The 22,802-nt window shown below is 36.0% G+C and overlaps 1 protein-coding gene across 1 annotated transcript in view; it reads right to left on the bottom strand.

Annotated features, from left to right (window-relative positions):
* Positions 1-275: 275 nt before the first annotated feature.
* Positions 276-22,802, bottom strand: part of Iav (transient receptor potential cation channel subfamily V iav) — a 54,814-nt gene continuing 32,287 nt past the window's right edge. The window contains exons 6-13 of the mRNA XM_076785274.1: positions 19,578-19,794; positions 15,753-15,914; positions 12,396-12,593; positions 11,091-11,200; positions 8,048-8,385; positions 4,581-4,829; positions 3,604-3,910; positions 276-1,028 (exon numbers count right to left, since the gene is read on the bottom strand). Coding sequence (XP_076641389.1) covers positions 851-1,028; positions 3,604-3,910; positions 4,581-4,829; positions 8,048-8,385; positions 11,091-11,200; positions 12,396-12,593; positions 15,753-15,914; positions 19,578-19,794 — 1,759 coding nt within the window. The 3' untranslated portion in view covers positions 276-850. The remainder of the gene's footprint in view (positions 1,029-3,603; positions 3,911-4,580; positions 4,830-8,047; positions 8,386-11,090; positions 11,201-12,395; positions 12,594-15,752; positions 15,915-19,577; positions 19,795-22,802) is intronic.

Genomic DNA, 22,802 nt, shown 5'->3' on the forward strand with positions numbered 1-22,802 from the left:
ATGAAGGTAAGACAGTTACTGGAAATTAAATTTCCTCTATTGCATGTTTATTTTGTTCAGTCGCCGAGGCTCGATGGATTACATCTATCTCACTTCCGCTCGTTATACTGACTCTCTCATTTTGTCGAGCCATACTCGAGTCAGTTCTCGGGAGAAAATGATGTGCTGCTTGTTGAGGAAATGATGCCCTGGTCGCGAGAATTGAAGCTTATTGTTACCCGATTTTGATCGAATTGTTCATTGTGATTAAAGAACTTGCTTTTTATTGCATATGAACACAATATCTAATGAAATGGAAGAGAAGACTAATGCTTACTGTTTGGCGCTTGAAAAAAATGGAAAGATTGTTCCCGAAGTCGATATTATTTATTTCAACGTCATCGTGTGTGGTTAGACACTGAAATCAGTATTGAAGATATATTAAGTAAGCCTATATGGGGTGCCCCAGAAAGAGTGTAGGAAAAAGAAAGGGATGATTCCTGATGTGATTCTAAGGACCTAAGGACCTTTGCAAATTCGCTTCGGTTAAGAATTATTAACGAAAAACAGGTCGCGCCGAGCGTAGCGTTGCCGTTGGCCGAGTTGGAATCCGCCCGCTGTAGCCGCGCTCTGATTGGTCCGTGTTTTTGGTTAATACCTCGGAACCAAAGCGTTTCGGCGCGAATTGACAAAGGAGAAAGGTGCTTGGAATCACCTTGGGAATCGCCACTCCGTTTTTCCTACACTTTTTTGGGACACCCCATGTACATTTTTTGATTTCTGTCCCGAATCCCCATTTAAATGTCGCACTGTGCGCTGGCTCCTGAACCGATGTAAATTTAACCGTGCACTACTGTGTCGTAAAGTATCGCTACGGACTGTCCGGCAGATTTTCTTCCCAAGCCAATATCGTATTCATGTCCTTAATGTCTCGTGTGCTCCACGGCTCGAGCGGATCCGTGGGAGACGTCGGTGGCGAAACCGCCTTATTCCGCTCAATCGATTCTCTTCTCCTCTGTGCAGGCTCCTCCATTTCCTTCGGTGATACCCTGTGCACGCATTGTGGAGAACAAGAACCATTAAACCGACGTTCTATCGGATGACAGTGTGACAGTGTGACAGTGTGACAGTATGGCCCTGTGCTCAGCCGACACTGGCTTGACCGCCGCGCCGGTTTTGACATAAACATAAAGTCCCGGAGAAAATAAACGAATGGACTGCCGAGCCTCGAAGTTCACTGAAAGCAACTGATAACGCGTGCTTTTTCCATAATGGCAGAAGAAGTGCTAGGTACTTGTCCACTTACTGTGCCATTAACTTGTTAATTCGTGAATTAATTAATGAATTATTTGATTTTAATCTCACCTCTTTAACATTTATATTGACTTTTAGACTCTTCCTTTTGATTAGTATATATATATATTTTTGTCAAGTTAAAAATGTTAATATTTCACAATAATGCAATTAAAATAAAAAGAAAGATTTCAAAAAAGTTACGAGATCAATAATAAAGATACGAGAGTTACAAAATGCAATATTTTCCTTTGTAACATATATATTAATAGTTTAATTTAATTAACACGAATACTTTCTCTATCTATTTTGTCAAGTTAATTTTTATTTCTCATTTAAACACGAAAGCACATTAACAGGGACAAGTACCCTATTTTGTTTACAAAGCGGTCCACAACGTTGTTTCTTGATACACCTGTTTGATGTGTACAGTGCATTTAAAAAATGTTCAATACAGGCCCATAGTAAGACAATAATTGTAAATTGTGCAACTATTGAATTGTGTTATTAAATAGCCATGCATTTACAAACAATGATACAGTTGTGAAATATTTTGCACCATCGAAAAACGATTTTCTAGAAATGAGATCTTTATTTTAACTTTTTTGATATTATTGAATTATGCTAGGTTCGTTAGGTGTCTTTACCAAAATGACTACACCTGATTAAATTAAAGCTTCTCGGAGACTAATTAACGACACTCAGACATAAATTCGATTTCCTCAGGAATCACTTGCTGATGCGAAAATCCGATAAATGATAATATTGATGTCAATATTTGAAACCGTGGTTCATTTTGTTAGAATCATTTTCTCTTACGACTGCTTTCGAACAGATTAATGCGAATTCTAGCAATCTGAAATCTTTATGCGTTCATTATTCTTGTCGCTAATGAAATTCTTGAAGATCCCGCCAGGTTTTGATTCACCGTTCAATTTGCTTCATCAAGTCTCCTGTACCATAACTTGATCACATTTCTACTTGGGCCATAATTAATCATGTGGTGATCGCGTTATCTACGATCGATGGTGATCACTATTTTGACAATGATACGTGCGTACAAACTGGACTATTCTATAGAAAAAGTCCGATTCAACGATTACGATAGCTAGTGTATTTTCTTCGTTGCATTTTTTCTAAATTGCGAATGGACTGGACAATTTTTTCCTTTCAGATTGTAGGCCGTTCGATAAAATTTGGTAAAATTCCATTGGTTAAAAAATACTTCGGGAGCATTACATTCGATGTTTGCGAAACACGACAAGAAAAAGATTTCAATTTACTTCCATATGATTGGTACAGTTATTGATTGCTTTTGGTATTTGAACTACTTCTTTGGTAACCAATATCACGTTTGTTATTTTCAATCGTATTTATTGAATGTTTACATGTGGTATAGTACCATGATCCAATTAACGCTGTAATTTCATTATCCGGCATTCATTTCAATAATTATTAATAACGAGTACTTCATTATGTTGGGATTTACGTAATATTCATACCATTTGCCAGTTACTAAACAAATATGATCGATAATAATTATAACCAGGATGTCCATGAAAATCCCTTTGTTTCAAAGTTGTTTCACAGAGAAACAGAATTTACAAGAAAACTCATTAATTAAACGAACATACGAACGTGTTTGTTCTATTAAAATACTCAATTCGCCATTAACTAAAACGTTGCTATTGTCTTCATAAGGAAAATTGTGCGACAAAATAATGATGGAACATGCTCTGCGCGAGAGTCGGACGGAATTAAAATTCCTTCGAAATGAGAAATGTTTTGAAAAGCCACAACGTTTCAGGGAATGTGGCACAAGCGTCCTGCCGGATGAATTTGTTTTAGATAAGAAAGGAATTTATTTCGCAAGGCGTACCACGAGAATTGCAAAATGCAAGTTGCACCCTCGAACTGTACACTCGAAAGTATTTTAATCAATTTTTACCCAACTCTCTGCGCATTCCGAACGTGGAAAAATTGCACCGAAAGATCGCACTCGGTGACGCGATAAAAACAGATTACACTTCGCGGAGTTAATCTATATATAATATTAAGCAAACAGATTGTCTAGTAACAACTGCATGACAGGCTAACAAGCGCATTCTATAAAAATGTTCAGTAGGTCCAGTTCCTTGAAAAATCAATCGCCGGCGGGGAAACAATACCGGCGTTTAACCATATTCAAAATAAATATTCCGCGGGTGCAACATAACAGCACAGATATCATTAAATATTACAGCGAGCAGAAAATTTTAATGAAACGAATCGTTGCGAATGCAATCAATGCAAACACACGCGCGTAATAAAAATTACTTTAAATATTCGTACCTGTTTCGCGCCGTTTTCGGTCGGCGTTTCTGCGCTTTGCTCTTCGACGAATTGCACGTTCCGTTCTGTTTTATTTCGGGCTTAATTGATTCGACGGGCCCGTCACGACCTTCGATTTGACGGTTCGTCAGTTTCTCTTCGGGATCGTTGAACAACGACGGGTATCGAGAATTTCCGTCCGTGGACGTGGAAGACGATGATGACAGATTACCGTCACCGTGCCGCGAATGTCTCCTTGTCGTGATAAATCTGTTGTTCGCTGATCTTATTCTGCGTAGCCGCGCCTCCGTGCCGAGCAGATTGTCTCCTATTGTAAGACGATAAATTTCCGCAAATCAATTCGCCATTCGAATCCTTTAACAGGTTGCCCGGTGAAAAAGATTACGTCCAACAAGTTTAACTACGTTCTGGGATATGCACACTATACACATTTTTCAATGTGTTTGGAGATGCTTTAACTGGTAACATTTTCGACAATTTAAAAAAAATGTATATAGCTATAATTATCAAATTAAACTTTGACTGCTAGTCAAAGCAGAAGTTTCAAGCTGCAAAATAAGTCCAGGTTTATTGTTGTATTATTTGTTTTAACGAAAGCATTGTTGTCTAAACATCGGCAATTTCCCGAGACTAGGAAATCGTGTCAAAACTTGTTTGAAACTACAAAAGAAATTTTTTAAATTTTCGTTACAAGCCCAAATGAAACAGTTGTAAAAAGCAACTTTTACTATTTTTTTTTTTTTTTTTTCGTAATTCCGACTAAACGCAATTTTTCGAAAATTTCCATTACACGTCATCTAGTAAACTAATCATTCTAAAACTGAGGTACATTTATAAAACTGTTATTCTGATTTCAAGTGTGTGCCATCAATTATGTGCCCGACAATTTTTATTTTGTATAAAACTCCACAGTCTACTAATGAATTTGAAAAGCAAATGAAGTGAATTATTAAATGCGAGAGGAGGTTTATAGTTACCGCCGAAGTCATTGTCGCTCGATTCAACGAAATATTGCTTTTTGACAGTAGCAGCCGGTTCCTCCATAGGCATTTTGATCATGGTAAATTGTTCCACGATCTGCAGATTTATTTTCGGGTCCATGGGGACGTCCACACTCGCTAGAACGCGCTGCGCTAACTTCATCAGACTTGCATGATCAGACATATTATTTTCGGAGGCAATTACAAGATCCAATAACGGATCCTGAATCTCTTCGACGATTGTATCTGGGACAAGCATATGAATAAAAGAATGTTAACATGAAAAATATATTATTGAATGAAATAATCAATAGTACAGTGGAAGATGTACATTGGATGATATAATTTTCTCTTTGACCTAATTCAGAAATACGCAGGTGCGAATCAAAGGGTCCTCGGTAAATATGTATGTATAAAACGTAAATCAATATGGACAAAAGATTTTGACAGATTTTGGATTATGCGCGCGCTAGCCTGATCAATATGTTCGATAGCCTTTAAATGTAATTTAAATTTGGTTCTCATAATTTAAGACTATTGTATTAATGTTTCACAATTTTCTAGTTACAGCGAAGCACCCTAATAATAAAATTATAAAATAGTTTTAATTCGTTGACAGAACAAAGAAACTCTAATAAATAATTCACCTAATTCTTACTGCAGAAGGCACAGTTACATTTTCTTCTTTTATTTAGCGACGAAAATTGTCATTTTCAACGTTCAGTATACAATAAAATTCACAATTATTCAGACTGCGAATTTTATACATTTATGACAAAATGAAATAGGTGTTATTTAAAATCGAATAAAGATTAAAAGAATTTAAGAATACCAATATACTGTTTTCAATCTATTCAAATTATTGGGGGAAAGGGATTTTCATTTGAACCCTGTCTCTTAGAATTGATATGAAAATTTTTATTTTTCGCAAAGATCCGCAGTCTAGTCATTTTTCGTTCTGAGCTATAGCCGAGCTTGACGGGCCAAAGACTCGAACTGAAAATAACGTTACAATATTTGCACGAGGATTCCGTACGTTCCTCGAGGTACCATATTTTCGGGACACCCTTTGTAAATGCAGAACTCGTCTACAAGGAAGCCCTAGGAGCCCGATGCTTGGAATAACGATGTATTTGCCCAGCACGATAACCTTAATCCACGAACAGGCCCTACCAATAAGTCGCTAGTACGGAACGTATTTATGTGGCTTATCGGTTAATCGTTCCGCTGGTTATGCTGCGAAACTTGCATGGTTGTTACAATTCTACAAGATGTGTCTGAAAACATTGCAATCGACTGGAATATTATGGAAGTGCAATGTTATAGAAGTATGCAGGAAAAACAGCTGTTCTTAAGGGAGGGAACAATCCTGAGTCATATAAAAGTGAGTAAACTTTCGGAATTTTTTCAGAGCTAAACAGTACGTGGAAAATTCTAATTTTTTAGAGGTGACAAAATGTAATTCACAGCTATATGTCCCATTTTCTTTTTAAAGTCAAAATGTTACTACGACTACCAATGTTGCAAATGACTGGAATGTCCGAGGCGGTAAATTGCAGTCGATTTACCATTTTTATAAAAATGACTTTTTTCATAGGTAAATACTAAATGAAGAATTCTTATTTTTTAAAGCTGAGAAAATGTAGGTTGCAGCTACACATTCCAATTTTTTTAAGTCATCACGTTACAAAATGTTGGAGTTATTCGTGTCGGGACCTCGCTTCTTGGGTCATCTGGTTACCATTTTTTCAAATGACTGAAACGTCTGAATGAAAGAAAAATCTAACAGTTAAGCAAAATTTGGCAAATAAATGAACCTTATGGAACCAGGAAAGCAAGAGTGATGTAAAGAATTCGATTCTTGTCACGTCTCTTCTCCACGTGGTTGCTTCAAGAATAGTTTACACGATTGCATGAAGTATCCGCACTTTGCGTTCCACGCGCAGAGCTAATTACGTACATTGCATTTAATTCTAAGGCTCGTTGCACAGTTGAACAGGGCATTCGTGTGCAGAGCAAATTACCACATTGTACTTAAGTGTTCATAGTTGAGTGAATGGCCCGCGTATGATAGCTCCTCGTGATTATTGTGAAACAAATGCGAGGCCTCACAGAATAGATGACTCTGTCAGGAAGTAAATACATCTAAGAAATGGTTACGTAAACTTGGAACCATCACGACAACGTTTACTTCTGTATAAAAATTAACTACGTAGAATTGAAAATATGTTTCTTAAGGCGACACTAATTTCATTGGCTTTCGAGGGTAATTAACTGGGGGAAAAATCAGATATAAAGAACTTTATACACCGCTAGCAAGCTTAATTGGACCTTCCACAATCCGAAAGAAAGAGTCCTTTTTTCGAAAAAATATTTGACACAGAAGTATGCAATTATTGAAACAATATTGTACACTATTATTATAAGCATCAGCCTATTTTCACTAATATTTACTTTAATTAACCTACATTAACTTATTTTAATAATGTAGAAGCAAAGTATATAAAAAGGCAGCTTTAATTTATTTCTCTTTGGTTTATTTCAAGTACATACATTTATTTTAATACATGATCACAATTTTGACTTACCTGTCAAAATTATGTACCTATACCCAGGAACAGGCGGTAAATTTTTCTATACAAATCAGCTCCTATAAAAAAATAGTTTATTATTATGTTCATGCATAAGATTTGTTTACATACAAAATATACCATTTTTCCCAATCGTAGCAAAAACCAAAAGTTGAGGTTGCATGACATTTATGCTCAATACAATGTAAGAAAAATAATTAGGGAATACGTAAAAAAATACTGTGCAAAGACTGCAAAAAAACAATACGGTACTTACCGTAAAAAATTCTTGACATCCAACAGGTAAAGAACGTCACTTGATTAACACAACAGAGAAACTTTTCAACTCGCAATTTTCAACCCTGAATAAAAGAAAACTACGACGGTGTGTCGCACATTCCCCAACAGATCTAATCATATTCAACTGGAGCAAAGTGTCGTACAGCGATCTATGCCAATCTGCCAATACTAGAGCATTTGCTATAATCAAAGTCGAATTGTATTCGGCGTATCGACAATTGTGTTCCGGTTTCATTTTAATTTCCTTTTCTGAAGTTAACTAACCATTTGCCGTGCGCAAAAAGAAAAATGATATAAAAATTTTCCACATTTACTGTAACGCTGAAGTATTGGTAAAAAGAGAATAGAATTTTGTTTCATCCTAAAAAGATGGCATAAAATTCATATTTTTTCATCAATTGCAAGAAACTGTAACCCTGTAGTAATAAGTTGAAGACGATATATTGACATTCTTAAATTGCATCGTTTTCGTCATAACTGCATAAATATCCGCAGTCCGGTAATAATATTTCTACGACTATCTTTTGTTAGATTGATCTCCAATTAACTGGCAGTGTCTCAATGAATTCTCCGTTTCTAGATATTGTTACTTACGACTGGAATTCTTCTGATTCATTTCCTGAATGTTCACAGGCTCGGCTGGTTTCTTGTTCAAATCACTTCGATCGTTTCGTTGCTCGCTCTTTGTGACAGTCGGCTGTTCTTCCGCAGGCTTTGTCGCTGGTTTCTCCTGTTTGTTCGACGTTGCGTTCGTTTGTCCGTTGGTTGGAATCTTCGCCTTCGCATGTTTAACGTCAACGTTGGTCGGAATCCCTTCTGTAGCAGTGGTCAAGTCGATATCATGGGCGAATGCCATCATATCCAAGGCCGTACTCAAAGCACCACCGAATCCTGCGGTCACCGCCGAAACTTGCGGCTGATCCGCATTTGGACTGCGCAGAAAACAATTATAGTCATTGTACCTTCCGAATCCTCCCCTGAAACTCTCATTTCGAAAATTAAAGTGCAGAGCGGGCCACCTAATGCCACTTCGAGTTACTCGTAAAATATTCGCTGCACGAGGAAACATTCTAAATAGAAACAGTAATGCGACAATTTTAAATTACTTCGGAATTATTCGCAATACACGAACACAGTTTTAAACGAAGTGTCACACAATGCAATAATTAGTTTTATGGTATTGATTTACTGTTTTTATAAAAATGTAGTCTTATAATGCAGGAACAACAATGGTTTTCGCAAACCGTCAAACTGGAGTGTCCTTAAGGGAGGAAACAACCCTGAGGCGTGTAAAAATAAGTAATGCGACAGTTTTTAGTTATTTTTGAATTATTCGCAATACAAAAAAACATTTTAATCGAGGGATCACATAATCCAATAATTAGTTTTATCAGACACTTTTATTAAAATATAAAGGCTACTTTCTGTTTCTTAAACCGGAAGCCCATAAACGAAGATTGTTGAATTTCCGGTACAGATCCGGTGAGTATGGTCTATTCAGGCAAATGTCAAAAAATATGGAACAATATGTGTAACATGGTCATTGTAGGAAGGAAAATATGCAATTCTGTTATTTGCTCAATTTTGTTAGTCCTTGTACGTATTCACCAGCTGTTACACGCCGTAAAAGAGGTACCGACGAATAAAAATGAAATACAAATGGATTCTTATCGGTATGACTAATAGTTTCCAGGAGACAGACTCTAACACTTCACCGTATAGAGTAACAGTCTTTAGCAAAAATATTTGTTCAGCTACTTCATGTTAACATATGATACATTCGAGAACAGCATGTTTTCCAAATTCCAAATATCTAATGTGATTTGTGATTTATTATTCTTGATTCTTATAATTTTATTTTTAGAAAATTCTACAATTCTCAATTGAGTTTTATGATTTCTTCTATAGAATTACAATCAGGCTAATCTAGCACGTATAATCAAAATTGTCGAACAATACGTGTTTGTAAATTATAAATTAAATATGTTTTAAAAAGCCACTTACACGATGTAGATATTTCGAGATATTTACAAATTTTATGCAGCGTTAATTATCATTTATCCGGTGCTCAAGAATCGTAACATCTTTTTGCGGAGAGTACACGATACAGAAACAATTTCATAACTGTACTCGCGTGCTAATTATAAACATAAATGAAATTTAATCAGGTTTCAAAGTACGATCGTCCTTCGTTTTCTTTGGGCTTCAACCGAAGTTTCCAGATCATTTGTCACTTTAATGCTTCTGGAAGTGCGAGCGATAAGTCGACTAATCGTGGAACGGTCTGAATCATCTGCGCAAGGTCGTCGATTGAAAATTTATGATGTATGTTCATGGACGCGTCGAGTTCAAGACAAAATTGCGTTATGGTAAGAACACGAGATCCGAACGTACTCGTCCATTTTTTCGGATAATTCATTATTTTGAAAAAGTAACATACAGTGCTTTAAAGTACAATAAAACCGCGACAAAAAATCGCAGATGAGTTTTGAAGAGCTCTTTGTAAAGGGAAGACTTCGTTTCAGAAGACCAACGAACGTGGACAAGAATTGTTCGAAGATTGTTCTTAACAATGTGATTCTTACTTTTACTGCAGCAAATTATTCTAGTTGAAGGCTCAAGAATATTTTTGGATTTTTTTTTGCACGAAGTTTCAGGATTTTATTATTCTTAAACTCTTATAAGAGTTACAAAAATTACAAAAAAAAAAAAAAAAAAAAAAAATTGCCGTACATTGCCGTTTTGCTTTACAAAAATTTGCCGTTTTTCTTTAATGATTCAACAAATCTGGCATTTTCATCGTTGTCGCATTGGAAGCACAGAGATCCAAAAATGAGACTTGCAGTAGTGAACAGTATAGTTTAGGCTGCTTGTTATGGTACCTCGATGTGGCGATCGAAATGTCGGCTTATGGAAGGGTACGCGGCCGGTGATCCCGCTAATCCCTTTACCGAGGGCTGCTGTCAGCCATTACAATTATATACAATGTGTAACAGAAACAGAAGCACAAACTCTAGAAGCTTATCCCACGGCTGAAGGAAAGTTACGCGAACGTGAATCCAGAAATGTTATGAACATTTCATTAGGTCCGGGATTCGTTCAAGAAAATGCATTGAATCTATTCCTTCCAAGACTGTAAACATATTATAAATTCACAAAAAAATAATAACCTCCGGACCAGAGAATCCCTTGTTTAACGTTTCAGATATATCTTATTAAAAGATATTTACATTATCGGGATGAAATGTTTGAGGAAAGTAACAATTTTCAAAATTTTACGCGATGCATTATGATTTTAAATACGTAACAAGATGCATAAAATTAATTATGCATAATGCATAATGTAAGTTCACTGACGTTTGCTAATGTTAATGGCGAATTAGTTAAGAAATGACGGTGGATTAATGGAGTACACCACCATGTAAGTTTAAAATTAGTAGTAAAATTGAACATTTTTTTCAGTAAATTTTTAAATAAAACTAAAATATCTTTTTGGTGGTTCCCCTTAATGGGACCATGTTCGTACAAAGTGAATTCCACCGACCCGTCGTTCATTGATAGTAACTAATCAAACAATTGTCTAGTAGCTATAGTGGCACACTCTGTTTTAATGCTACTTAATTCACAGAGGCGTTACCTCACTCTAACGGGCGTGGAAAAGGATGCTCGTCCCCACATTATTCGTCGCAATTCTTCGCCGGTCATGCCACGTTTCCGCAATTCAGTTATTGTAACTTTGCCGACGCGCTGTAATTAAAAATGACGTAAATTAAAAAGCGGCAGGCGGAACTGCGACTAAAAATAAATAATACAGTATCGAATAAAAGTAAAGCATCATCATTTACTATCAAAATGAAATGACCGAGTGTCGCCATTTTGACGATATCAGATTCACGCGTCTACCCGTAAAGTTCAGTGCCGGATTAAGACGTTTAGAGACCCTAATTGGCTGTACGATTTCTTAGGCATTTTCGATAATTTGACTAAAAAGTATTCTTAACAAAAGTTAGAGTTTTGCTCACTCGCTAATGATTTTACACACATGCGCATAAACACTTAACAATATTGTTACTAGACTGCGAATTTTATGCATTTATGATGAAAATAAGCAGGTGCAATAAATTAAAAATAAATTAAAAAATTACCGAACATATTGAAAGAGTTTATGGATATCGACGTATTATTTTCAGCTTAATGAAATCATTACAAACAATTTTTATTTTGCATAAAAATCCGCAGTCTAATTATTACTGTGCGAAAAATGTAAAATTCAGAAAATTCCTATGGTGGTCTTCTCCACTGCCCTAAGCACGTGCCTTTTTCGCTTGCCAGTTAATCCAGCACTGGTAAAGTTACAAACAAATACTTTAACGATGGAACAACCAAGCGCTAAAGGTGATTTTACTCCGTCCAACAAGTCGGGTCAGTAAAGGTAAACACAGTGCGCGTAGTAACAACTTTAGTGCGACAGAGTTGAAGTTTACATTTCTCAGATAGTTAGTAAAGGACACATGCTGGTGCTACATACACTGACACGTCTCGGTGGATCGTAGTTTGCATTGCCTTTTAAAAATAACAAGACCACATTTCTTGACAGACTGCACGTCTTTTTAGAGAATATGTTTATACAAATGTACGATGGCTAAATTATTTTGATCTTGGGAGATCTTTAAATAAACGAAATAGCAAAATTGACTATTCACATGATTTAATTATTGAAGTAACAAAAGACATTGACGTACGAGTTAATACTCTAAGGGTAATATTTTTCATTAAGAAAATTTAAATAATAAGGACACAAATAAATTAGACGAGGCCATTTTGTAAGAACGGTAAAATAGATCGAACGTGCGTGGCAATATTTGAAACTATTCAACGTTTCGGGGTGAATTCGAGGAGATTAGATAATTAATTAGATGAGTATAGGGGTGAATGAAATTACCTTCCAATTGGCCACAGCACCCTTCCGTTGTTTTGCTTTAGTCTTTGATTTACATTTAATAACCAGCACGCCACGTTGCTCGGAGGCAGGATTGTTCGGGTCGTCTCCGGGTCCTAATTTGATACTGTACTCTTGTAAATAGTTCTGAGCGTCTTTCTGTGATACTGCTCGCTCGAGAGAGACAACAATTTTCGCCCACTGAAAGCAGTCGAGCACTTCAACGTGGAACATTAGTTACTTTACACGACAACTGAAAGTTCTACAATGAGATGAAACACTTTTTGCTCGGCTAATCAAATTCCAGGCAAAGATTACGCATTAATAAAGATAATTAAGGATTATCGTGTTAATTAACTTTGCGAGGCCATAATTAATCTCGGAGCTTAAGTACACCGTCTTCAACGACTCGATGCATTTCATATTACAGTTGTTAAACATGAAAATACCTTTGTTCGATCACATTCCAGAAAAATTCAACGTACACGAATGCAAATACCTGCAGCATGAACTCTTGACCCATTTATCGACAGTAATCATTCCTTTCCTTGTAAATCTGATAAAACATTAGACACGTAAAAGACCAGTTCCAGTTCCAATTTTGTTACCGAACTTCTTCATTCGATACTTTCGGAAAATTCTACTATTGAATTACTATCTCATTACCACACTCACTGTAGATTTTGCGCATTTATGACGAATAGGGAATATACAAAACTGTGAGAAGACTAAACAAGTTTAAGCAATTTGTTGCAATTGGTTTTTGTATTTTGCATAAAGATCCGCAGTGACAAACTGATAGTGAACGACCTTGAGTAATTATAGTAATTGAATGCCTAATGAAACCGACTATCAATGCATGTGTTTAAGAAGGGGTGGTCCCGTTTGAAAAAAATGAAGGTGACCTTGAGATTTGTAAAAAAGAATCTTTAAAAACACCAAAGATATTTAATGTGGAAACGTCAGGTTACTCACCCTGTATATTATAGCAATGCAAACTTTAGGATGCTCAAAGGACAGAGCTAATTAAACACATACAAAAAATACAATTACAATTACTCTTGTTCCTAGAAAAAGTTAGTTGCAGAGTTTTCAGAGATTGCTAAAGGTACAAAATGTTTTCGCGATCGACTGTACTAATAATGAGCAAGTGTGTTCGCATTCTTTACCGTGAACCGTATTGAAATGGAAACTATGGCACAGACATTGATCGCATGCGCGATTACAATGTAAGGGCTAACAAACAAACCTGCCGGTAACGAACGAACAATGGCAATAACTTTCGAGTAAACTTTCGAATATAACGGTCCACGATTTTTGAGAACCTATTTCGTCGCGACAAAATGTTATACATTGTTGCGTTTAATATCCCATTAAAAACGTCGAACAGTACAAAACCAGGTCACCAGTCGAAGAACTGGTTCCGATAAGATAGCAACTATTTTTGTTGCTGGCTTTGGTCTCGTCACTGGTAATGAATTAAAAATGTCAAGAGCAAACGAGATAGAGCACTATCGAAGGACAACATCGAACGAGTCCCGACAGTTCGAAACGGTGTCGAACAACGTAATTATTCTGAAACGCTTACGGGCCGAAACGCGAAAGGAAAACAACGATCGAAAAATCGAAAAACGTTTGAAATATACAAATCGATACTATAAAACTTGATTTATTCGAACAATCCATAACTTACACGAACACTATCACGGCGCACACGATCTCTGCAAAGAAAAAGTGACTCGTTCCGAAATCACCATGATTCTGGCATTTTATCACACAATATTTCTGGCTTGTAAATTCGTTCGGTTAGGAATTCTAATTTTAACGATTTAATTATGACCCGTTGCAAATGCAGATAACTGTGATTGATTAAAAACTGCTCGTTAGTAATTTTCTGCTTTGTTGGCCCCGAATCGTTCTAAAAAATGGCAAATGCAGTATACGAATCTTGTGATATCAGATGGTGCATCAACCGTTTCAGTAAATTCAATAGCAAGTTAAACTGTCTCGTGTATCCTGCTTGTTTATAAGGTAAGATATTTTTGTTGTTAAATAAAAAGAGTCCAATCATGTCTAGGGTTGGGGATAGTTACTTATCAAGGGTTAATGAATAACAAGAAGATAAAATAAATATTGAAGATCACCGAACAAGTTTAATGAAGAAATGTTCACGTGTAAAAATAAATGCAATATCGTCAGAAACAAAAATAGAATATTTTACGAAGAACTAGGCAATTAAGCTGCCAACGAATTATGTCAACTTTTTGTTAGCGCCGTAAGAAAACTGTTTCACAACTGTGTTTCGTCGAGAGCTAGCCTCTCCGCGACAAACTGTTCGAAACAGTTCTGATCATACATTAGAAATGGCTTTCCTATGGAAAATTCAAGTGGCTGAAAGCTGTCTCGATAATTCATCCCGTTTAGCTTCTGCGCGAGAAAACATACAAACATTTCACACCTTTAAACATCTCATAGTAATGGTAACCCGAGGAACTTAATAATTCCTGTCGGTAAAATATCCAGGAGAAATCTTATCCAATTTAGCATGGATCACAGAATATGTCCCGTTACGTTATCAAATTTCTCTCTTCTATTTCTGATGGACGGTGAATATTTAAATGAAAATGTTCATCGATTGCGTGACACGGGAGCTAAATGTATTTCTCTTTTTAATCATTTCAATAAATTACAAGGAAGATAACAGTATTCTTCCATTCTCGTGGTGCTTTTACTGCTGTGTATTTCACTTAATTATTTTTATATTACCATTTTACTGTGCTGCACGTAAACTTATTATGTTTCGTGTAGTATGCGATCCTTTTCCCCTAAGAAGAATTAAGTTTAAATATTTATTAAAAATTTTGCCTTCCATGTTCCAGTAATATTTGGCGCAGGACGCTATCTAATAAAACATGATGATAGACAATATTGTATAATGTCGTCATTTTGTAATCTTAAATAATATAAAAAATATGAAATTAAAGTGAAGGTGTTGTTGAATATCACCTAGAAAGATATTTTCATTTTACTCAACAATTATCAGAAATAAAAATTGTTAAATTGTGTCAATAATTTAAAACTTACATTTACTTTTCGTTTTACTCAACAATTATGAGAAATAAAAGTTGTTAAACTCTGTCGATAATTTTAGACTTACATGGTGTACCTACTTAAATTCTTGAAAGCCTTTACTGGTTCGAGTTTTAGCAATTTTTATAAACGCACAAAAATCCGGCAGTCTAGCGATTAATCATCGAGGTTTCGCTTTGTCCTGACAGGAGGTAAACTAGTCGAAGATTTCGCAACACTATGTTAATTTGAAAGACTAAAAGGATATTATGTCACTCGACAAATATTTACCTGTTTCACCCACTCTTTCTCGCTCTGCTCGATAACGTGCGCGTAAGTGTTGCCCATCATGGCGATCAGCATGTTCAGCAACAATATAGGCACCAGCACCATGAATATAGCGAACACAGTCTTCGCCAAGTTAGGATAGGTCGTGTAGCTGAGGTCCGGATACTGGTAAACCAGAGAGAGAGAGAGAGAGAGAGGGGGGGGGGGGGGCAGAGAAAGGGAGAAGATCGCCGTGATTTTCGATCTACACAATCTAGAAATAAACTGTGCCGGATGCAACGGAGCGACAAATATAATCATGTCACAAACAAGCGTGGCAAGCGTTGGCATCAACGGATGGATTTCCAACTGGAAATATGCATTCCAGTCGCATTCCACTTTTTAATTGCGCGCGTTTGAGCGAATTGTTATACGTCCGGCGAAACCGAGCAATGATTTTTTACTGCATGCTGAAGGTTTTATGAAACTGCTGCACACGGTGAGCGCGGTTATGCGAACGCCGTACTAAATCTTTAATTTCGATGCCGTCGAATAAAATGAAAGGCGGGAGCGAAACAAACGAAAAAGAAATTTGTAATATAGTTCCGGATAGAACGGAGACAGGCGATTCGCGATTGAAATTCAAGAATTCATGCGTATCCGGCCCACGGTTCGATACCGAGCCCGACTAACAGTGATTTGTCCCACCTTTACACATACCATTAACGACGGCTTTATTTAACAATTATAACCCGGCTGCAAAACGGTGGCGAATCTATCGTCTGGACGATATTTACAGGACCGGCGAGAACGACGAGTCGAACTCTTTTACTGACAAGTTCGCAATGCTTTTGAGTTATTTTTTCACCCTTGCGTGAACTGTTCGGGCTGGAAACCCAGAATGCTGAAAATTATTTAGTGCGTAAGCATTAACCCTCCGTGGATGCTACCTGGGTCGTTTATGTCCGAAATCGCACTCGTGAATATCTTCCTTTCCAATTATTTAATTTCTCTGGTTAATGCTCTTATCATTTGGTGTTCCAACGATTATATTAAAATAGTAACTTCTGTGCGGATATCAAAATTTTTTCTCCAGCCAGGTTCTCCAGAGAGAACTATTTGTGGATTTAGATGAGTCCATATTAGGATCTCGGTTATTGAACAGTAGATAAAAAAAAGTAATGTAAAGATTCATGGAAATGCGTCACAACACCAATACATAATTTAGAAGCAATAAATGCAAAATTTCCAAATTTTTCTTCTATTTATGTAGAATCTAATATCAATTAACAGAAACCTCCCCCTGTTGGGCGCATTTCCTCTAGTTGTATTTTCTGAGCGTCTTTGAAGTTATAGATCCCTAATACATTATCTACCGGCGATTATTTTATAATTTTTAACAGTTTTCGACCCGTTGTTAAGGACTTTTTAATAGGCACTTCAAACATAAACCAACAAGTCATCCCCAGTAACGTAATCTAGTCTGTTTCGTTTGGTATTATTATATAAAAGAAAATTTTTAAGCTTCCTTTACCCTGAAACCCCTGTTAATAGGCAGATAAAGTGTTAATAATGTCTGTGTTAGAACGAACGCTAACGATTTATTTCCATAAATTAAGAAACGCTGTTCCAAAAAAATAGCAACCAGACGTTTTACGTATTGCGGCCTGCACAGGCCGTCGCGGTATAGTTTGGCACAGAAACTCGTCATATCCTCTGAAAGAGGTATATTGTTTGCAGTACGAAGGACATTCGCTTTTTCCGAATCTACCGGAAGAGAACGATCGATCGGGCAACGCGCCTCCCAGAACCGGCGTGCACCACGGCATTTGTTGGGCTACCCTGCTCTCAGTTTTCGAGCCTCGACAAATTAAAAAAAGGAACTTTCAAAGGGACGACACCGTGAAATATGAATATATTCTTTACGAAATTTCTAGGCAACACTAGGTTTACGGAGCACTGAAAGTGACTATTTTACATTATTTTATCAAAATAACAAGAATCTGTTCAAATTTTTAGTAATTTTTTTTATAAAAGAAATAAAATTTTATAAAGAAATAAATCGGTTGAATAATTTCTCGTCGATGCATCCTTACAATCTCAATAAACGTAAATTATTGTTATAATAAACCTAGTGTAGAACAACGGTTTAAAAAGCAAAAATATTTCTAGTATTTTTATCGTTTCTGTAAAAGTGGCTCTATAGAATGAACAAAAAATTAAAAAAAAAAATGAATAAAAGAAACAGATATTCATATATTTCATATTCGTGGACAACAATTTTTTTGGAAGCGTTTTTTTTTTCATGAATTCGTTGAAACGATTGAGAATTCGTATTTTTGGAAGAATTTCGAAACCAGCGAAATGATGACAAACTCCCTCCCCCTACTTTTACATGGACTACAACATATTTCAATTTAGATAAAATCCCAGACGTCCTGTATGAAATGATGGTTCTGGCGTGGAATGGTCCATGTGTAATATTTCCGACCCATAAAGTATGTTTCAAGAATGGATGTAGTTTATTCATTACACAATTTATGTATTGTATAATACGCTTGGAAATGGTCGATCTATAGGATGAGCTTTTTTAAACGGCATTCAGATGTGTCGCTTAATTACCACGGTGCCTGTTTGATTACTGTTGTTGTTTCAAATATATAAACAAGCCAAAAGTTTGTCAACGTCGCTTAGGCAAGGGTTAATAAATACCAATTATCTACGACTTCGTTGTTTTCATTTTCCATGACAAATTAAATCCCTAACAGGCTTGTATGTATACTGATTGAGATTTTAACCCTACCGACCACCGTATACTGCGGCAAATTCAATCGTAGCACAACTATCATACTGATTGCGATTTTAATCCTACTATTTATATATGTTACATCATTGTTATTCTACAATTTTTACGGATTAGTGAAAGAACTTGTCACTCCGGCATTAGCAAATACAATTCAGAAACTAGCATGTTTAATACATTTTTCTTTATAATTTAGCTGTAAAAAGGAAGAAAGAAAATGTTACCAGCTATCACGGGTTATTAATCAAAATAATTAGCATGGAAAATAATTAATTCCTTACTGGAATATATTGTAAATATTACAGTCTAATGCAGGGGAATAAAATGGTGTTTGTAAAGAAGTCATTTTAATAGGTTAGTACTAATAAATATAATTTTTTTAATTCAATTTAAAATTAAATTCAGTTAAATTTAAATCGAAAACGAAATTTTTTATATGAACAAGAACCATTAAGCATTTTCTCGCAAATTAACCCTATGCACTCGAAGCTATTTTAACTCCAAAAGGAAGCATTTCTTCCGACCTAGAATATTTCCCTTCTATATATTTGTTTTCATGTTATACAGAAGAAAATGGTGCGATTCACACGTACAGTATTGAAATGTTTAGTAATTTATTAAATACAACCAAATTTAATAATGCGAAACATATTTTGAATAATAATACAGCAATTTTTAGTGGTGCCTTACAGTCACCATTCGAGTGCTAAGGGTTAACTTATGCCATTTCTTTCGTTGCGCATGAAAGGTCGATGTCTGTAAACTATTTGCGATTATAAAGCATCTGTCGGCGAAAAACATACAGAATAAGCATGCTCTTTCGCATAACAGCTCGAGGCACGGTCCTTCCAGGGTCGATTTATAGAACACGTCCCCTTTCTGTCGCCGATAAACGTGTTGCTGTGCGGAAGTAGCAAAAGTGAATAATAGACAGCAAATGAGAACGTTGAAAGTGCATGTGCGCGGGCACAGGTGAACGGAGGCAAGCATGCTAGATAGAAATAACCGGGGAACGAGAACAAAACGTTGATTTATTGCGAGCTTACGTTATAATCGCCGAGGGTTATCTGAAACAGTGCCATCCAGGTGGAGTGATACGAGTTATAGAGCGACGATTTCACGCCCGGGAAGCCTTTGTACAAAAAGTAGAAGGACTGGCAGAACCCGAACAGCACCACCATGTATATTATCCCGAAGGTCAACATATCCCCGGTTATCATGCTGTAGACCATAGTTATGAATGGACCGGTCAGCCGGATAGCGCTGCGAAAACAATCCTATGATACAATGCTCGTTCGATAATCACGCGTTAAATCGCGTCAATGATTGGACACCTCTGCTGTACACTTCTTTTGCAGTCGTCCTGATCCGCTAATAAAGAAATTAGTTGCAGATAACGCCGTTTTCAAAAATACATCAAGATGAAAAATTTTATCTGTAACACCGACGAAATTTAATTGTTCTGTTGCTGTCTTTGACATTGCAGCTGTTTTAAATTAGACAATGTTAGGCTTGCTGCTAAGAAACATATTTTTACTGGAGGAAGATCCTCGATTGCAAATAACAGCATTCTAAAAGGTTTTCTCAGAAAATATTAAAAATTTGATTTTATAGCTCGAAGAAATTTAATTGTTTCATTGTTGTCATTGACATTGCGGTGGTTTCAAATTGGACATAGTTATTGGGTTGTCCGGAAAGTTCGTGACGTTTTTCTGTAGGTGGCATTAGGATAGGTCTGACTATGACAGAATGATTGAAAACAAGTGGTATGTGTACATAGTCTAAAAGGTCATATTTCGGGCACTTTTAGAAAAAAGTTTGATTAGAAAACATTAATTTTTGTTAGTTTTATACGCTCTTAAATATGGAAGGAAACAGAGTGCATTATAGGCATTTAATGTTACACCCTCAGATTTTCATCTCTTTAGGTCAATACAAAATTCCCATAATGACAAGAACTTTAACTGTTTGGTCGACATAAAAAATGATATTTAAAAGTCTTTCGCCGAAGAACGCAAGTTGCATGAAAGACGGAGAAAGATTATGGAACAAAATGGCACTTATAATAATTCAATAAATGTATATCGAAATTTAAATGTACTGCGTTTGAGTTTTCCTGAAAAATCGACACGAACTTTCCGGACAACCCAATAAATAAATTATTTTCAAGGTGTTACTATTGAGTAGCAACATAAATAAATTGAATGATACGTTCAATATTTACTTGATTGAAACGAGTTTTTTCTTATATTCTAATAATTATTTTCTTATAATTTTCTCATATTCTTCATATCATTCTTATTATTACAAGAATATATTTATGTTACGATTTAATAAAGTTCATGTGCACTTTTAATACTTTTACTTCGCAAACCGGTAAACTTCCCGCTGGCAATGATGTTAAAATAATATGGCGATCGACTCTCTGCGATATTAAAATAATAATACGCCATATTCGGATTGACGAGATGTGTACAATATCCAGATTCGGCTTTATGCATACAATGGTACAGAAGCACAGGTATTGTTTCCTTACCCTGGGCATTGAATTTTACAGAGACTTTTGATTTTTGACAAGCGCGTGACTCGGAGAATGGCGAAACGTCACTGTCACGGCGATATCGATGAAGTATCGTGTTCCCTTCAAAGTTATCTATCCGTGTATCCTATAACAGATATCAGCCCCTCCTGTTTACTGTCAATCGGATGGCGTATTATCGACACGTTTAGCATCGGTTTGCAGACAGTAGACCAATAATCCACAATCAGCGGTAAATTTCGCAATTTACAGCATCGGTGTGACGATATCGATCTCTCTACATTTTGTTGATTCTTCGTATCGACGATTCACGTGTTCTATCATCATCTATCTGGTCCGATTCATCCATCCGAATGTCCTGCTTTGATCTGCCGAACTTAAATTGCACCTCCAAACGTTCTATGCTCATTCATTAAGAATAAATCATCTATTTAAATGTCCTTTCTTCATCTATCTGGTTCGATTCATCTATCCGAACGTCCTGTTTTAATCTATCAAGTTCAACTTGCAACCTCAAACGTTCTATGATCATCTACTAAATTTAAATCATCTATTTAAGTATTCTTTTCTCATCTATCTTATTCAAATCACTTATGTGATCAAGTGTTCTCTGCGCATGTATCCCAATTTGGTCATCACACTATTTTACTCTCATCTATCAAGTTGGAATCGTCGACATAAATGTTCTCTCACCATCTATCTATAATTTGAATCACTTATCCGAATGTCCGCCTTAATCTATCAAACCAAAATCATCTTTTCAAACGTTCTTGTATATTCGTTCACAAAACTGAAATCATCTAAGTATTGTCCGTTTAGTTAAGTCCAAGTCATCAATCCAAATGTTCAATTTTAATGTGTTAAGCTCAAATCCTTTATCCAAGTGTTCAATCCATATTTGTGTTACGCGATCATGTTTTGAAGCATACTGCAGGATTGCACGACTTGTCCGACAGCATGTTCGCCTAATTGTTTTACGGTAATTGGATAATGACATTAGTCGGTTTCTATTGGTGCAAATCTATGTTCGACGTAGCAATCTTATAAATGGAACAATTTACGTTCGTTTCACATGTATTCCGGATTTAGATGCCATCGATCGTTGCATATAAAAAGAAAAATCTGCACGCGAGTGGAGGAAGATTCACATGATCACTAATACTATCGTTATTCCATAGGGAAGATTCCACGTTAGATGTCAGATACCTTATGTATGCGATAAAGTTCCACCTCAATTACTGAAGACTGATTTATTATAATCTTCTTACTCGTTCGGAATTAGGGCATACGAATTCTGTAATAATGTCAAGCAAATTGCCTTGATTTCACAGAAATGTTTCTTAGAAAATAGTTTTGTTCGAAGAAAGTTATCAAAGTAAAAGTCATGGAAGTCATCTTTCATTGAATTCTTCTGTTTGTTGAACAATTTTAACACAGATTAAATAGGACATCATTCATCAATATTACTACACATTTAACATATTTAATGGCTGAAACACACAAAATGAATGCATGAATGACACACAAAATTAATGTTTTCCATAAATTATTACGAATCAACCATTCCCAAGTTTTATTCAGACGTATAAAATTCAGAATAACAAATGTTTGTTATCTGACACGAAAGAAACCCGTTCGCAAATAAGTTTCGGCATTTAAAATCGTTCGCAGAAATTTTCATTTTCGAAACGTAAATCGGCGAGAAAGTACCAAAAGAAACTGTCCTATAGCG

This window comes from Halictus rubicundus, chromosome 3 (genome assembly GCF_050948215.1).
Source record: "Halictus rubicundus isolate RS-2024b chromosome 3, iyHalRubi1_principal, whole genome shotgun sequence".
NCBI lineage: Eukaryota > Metazoa > Arthropoda > Insecta > Hymenoptera > Halictidae > Halictus > Halictus rubicundus.